The sequence below is a fragment of the Mastomys coucha genome, unplaced genomic scaffold (assembly GCF_008632895.1).
Source record: "Mastomys coucha isolate ucsf_1 unplaced genomic scaffold, UCSF_Mcou_1 pScaffold22, whole genome shotgun sequence".
Taxonomy (NCBI): domain Eukaryota; kingdom Metazoa; phylum Chordata; class Mammalia; order Rodentia; family Muridae; genus Mastomys; species Mastomys coucha.
The window spans coordinates 129,011,471-129,014,306 of record NW_022196905.1 but is presented as its reverse complement, the minus strand read 5'-3'; the positions used below and the strand labels follow the sequence as shown (position 1 = coordinate 129,014,306).

The 2,836-nt window shown below is 51.7% G+C and overlaps 1 protein-coding gene across 6 annotated transcripts in view; it reads right to left on the bottom strand.

The window, feature by feature from the left end:
• Mlxipl (MLX interacting protein like) overlaps positions 1 to 2,836 on the bottom strand; it is a 49,370-nt gene that overhangs the window by 13,065 nt on the left and 33,469 nt on the right. For all 6 annotated transcript variants that reach the window (XM_031338192.1, XM_031338193.1, XM_031338190.1 and 3 more), the window contains exons 5-7: positions 2,609 to 2,653; positions 1,051 to 1,252; positions 880 to 960 (exon numbers count right to left, since the gene is read on the bottom strand). In XM_031338192.1, coding sequence (XP_031194052.1) covers positions 880 to 960; positions 1,051 to 1,252; positions 2,609 to 2,653 — 328 coding nt within the window. The remainder of the gene's footprint in view (positions 1 to 879; positions 961 to 1,050; positions 1,253 to 2,608; positions 2,654 to 2,836) is intronic.

The window sequence follows — 2,836 nt, the reverse complement described above, 5'->3', positions numbered from 1 at the left end:
AGAGAGAGAGAGAGAGAGAGAGAGAGAGAGAGGAAGAAGAAGAAGAAGAAGAAGAAGAAGAAGAAGAGAGAGAGAAAGGGAGGGAGGGAGAGAGGGAAGGGGTAGGGGGAGAGAGAGAGAGAATGAGAATGAATTGTCCTCATGTCCACACTGACAGGGTCAGGGTATCTGGAAACACTCAGACACATCAGAAACTCAGCAGCCTGAGAAAAGAGGAGTCTGAGAAAACCTGTCACTTTGCAAAATGCTTTTTAAAAAAAAAAAAAAAAAAAAAAACCTCCATGCTTCTAAGCTGGACATAGTGGTGCATGCCTTTAATCCTAGCACTTGGGAGACAAAGGAGGACAGACCTCTGTGAGTTCGAGGCCAGCCTGTTCTACACAGTGAGTTCCAGGACAACCAGAGCTACACTGTGAGACCCTGTCTCAAAAACAGACAAGAGATTTGAGACCCCAAGTTCTCTTGACAGTCACAGTGGCTTATGAAGTGCTCAGGGTTGAACTCAAGGATTCTCTCATGCCAGAACATAAAGGATGTGTGTGGTAAGGTACCCACCTAGAATCCCCCAGTGAGGGGCTGGGGGCATGGCTCAGTGACAGAATAGCTGCCTAGAATCCCTCAGTGAGGGGCTGGGGGCGTGACTTAGTAGTAGAGCATCTGCCTAGAATCCCCCAATGAGGAGCTGGGGGCGTGGCTCAGTGGTAGAGCCCCTACTTAGTAGGCACAGGGCTTTGAGTTCCTACTAATACATCCTCTCCTCCCCCTCAAGTTAAAGCCCCTTTCATTCTCCCGCTAGCACAAAGCCTTACAATCTCCTAGTTTTTTTCCTTGCCTGACCCTCTCAGTTTGCCCGACCCGCTGAGGAAGGACCTATCTCACCTGATATCTCCATGAAGTCATCCAGGCTGGGCTGCAGCGGCGTCAGGTCCGGCTGGATCATGTCAGCATTGCCGACATAAGCTGGAGGGACAATGGTGAGAGGTTGGATGCTGCAGGCTGGGAAGACATCTCAGCCCTCTTTACCCTCGCTTCCCCCAGTCCCCTCCTCACTGTCTTCTGGGGGCAGCTGCAGGGACGAGGGGCTGGGCTGTGTCATGGTGAAGAGTGTGTCGGAGATGTCCGACAAGAAGCAATCCAGGTCGAGAAGCTGCCGGCCCCCAGGCTCCTCCTCGGAGCCCGCAAGCAGCACAGGCACCACGCTGGAGAAGAGCTGTTCGCACCATCGCTCTGGTGGCGGCCACCCACCTTCCACCTGCCAGGACACAGAGGTCACTGCCCTGGTCTTCCACGTTACCCCTTGCCTGGGGATGAAGTGGTTTCCCACCCTGGGCTGGAAAGGTTCTCTAGAGGACACCATCTCCCTTTTTCCTGGAGAGCCTGGTTCTCTGTCTAGAAGACCAAGGTCATCCTATCGGCCTCTAACGACTCCCTGTATGAAGCAGAGGAGGACGCCAATAGTCTTTCCCGTTCTCTGTGCTATAGTCTGGTTGTTTGTTTTTGTTTTTTGTTTTTTTATAAAGAGTTTCACTATAAAGACCTTGTTGGTCAGGAACTCATTATGTAGACCAAGCTGTCCAGGCTGGCTTCAGTTCATGAAGACCCAGCTGCCTCTGCCTTCCAAGTTTTAGGATTAAAACCATGCACCAGCTCAAGTGGTGGTGGCGGCGGCAGTTGTGGCAGCCCAAGCATGTACATCTTTAATCCCAACACTCAGGAGGCAGAGGCAGGAAGATCTCTGAGTTTGAGGTCAGCCTGGTCTACAGAGAGAGTTCCAGGATAGCCAGGGCTATACAGGGCTCAGGAAGAAAAACAATACCAAAAGAAAAAAAGCACCAACACATCTTGCTAGCTTTAATTTTTTTGAGGAAGGGTTTCATGTAGCCCAGGCTGGCCTGGACTCTCTGTGTAGTAGAAGATGCCCGAGATCCTACTACGTCTACCTCCTTGGTGGTAGCACTGCTGATATGCATCATCAAGCCAAGGTAGTTGTTTTAGTTCTTTTGTCTGGTTTTGTTTGTTTATTTTTGTTTTTCGAGACAGGCTTTCTCTGTGCAGCCCTGGCTATCCTGGAACTCACTCTGTAGATCAGGCTGGCCTCAAACTCAGAAATCTGCCTGCCTCTGCCTCCAAAGGGCTGGGATTAAAGGTGTGAGCCACCACTGCCTGGTGCGTTTTGAAGATAGGATCCCTAAACTAGCCTCACACATCCCGAGCTGACCATAAATTTGAAGTCCTCCGCCTCAGCAGATGCCTGGCTTTCTGAGTTCTTCTGAGACGTCTATCCTCTTTTCCCCCCAGCCCTCCCACTACCTGCTTGCTTTTCTTAAGACAAGGAGGTCTCTGAAGCCCACACTGGCATTGAAGTCATTATTCAACGCAGGCTGGCTTGAAACTCACTGCCATCATCCTGTCTCATAAAGGGATCTTCTCCAAAAGAGAAAGTTGCAGCGGCCACCCACACCCAATTTAAAGACCACTCCCATTTTTCCCACACACCAGTCACCACGACCAGACCCTGCTCCCGGCCAGCCAGGCAACATTTTCCGTACTCCAGTTTCCACCTCCCTAGATTTCCTAGACTTCTCTGCTAGACTTACTGAACACTCACCTGCCTGGGAACCAGGAAATCCCCTTCTCTGCTGGACTTACGGAGCTATGGAGACACAAAGTTATACACTGGATTCTCAGTCCCAGAGTCAGCCCCTCTCCACCCGCATCCATTGGCGCTTCTATTTCCCCAGGCCCCGCCCCTTTCCACCACCCAGGGAGAACTGGGGCGGGGGTGGGGAGGTGTCTGGAGAAAAGGGAGCGGGAGAGGGGGACTTGGGGGAAGCGG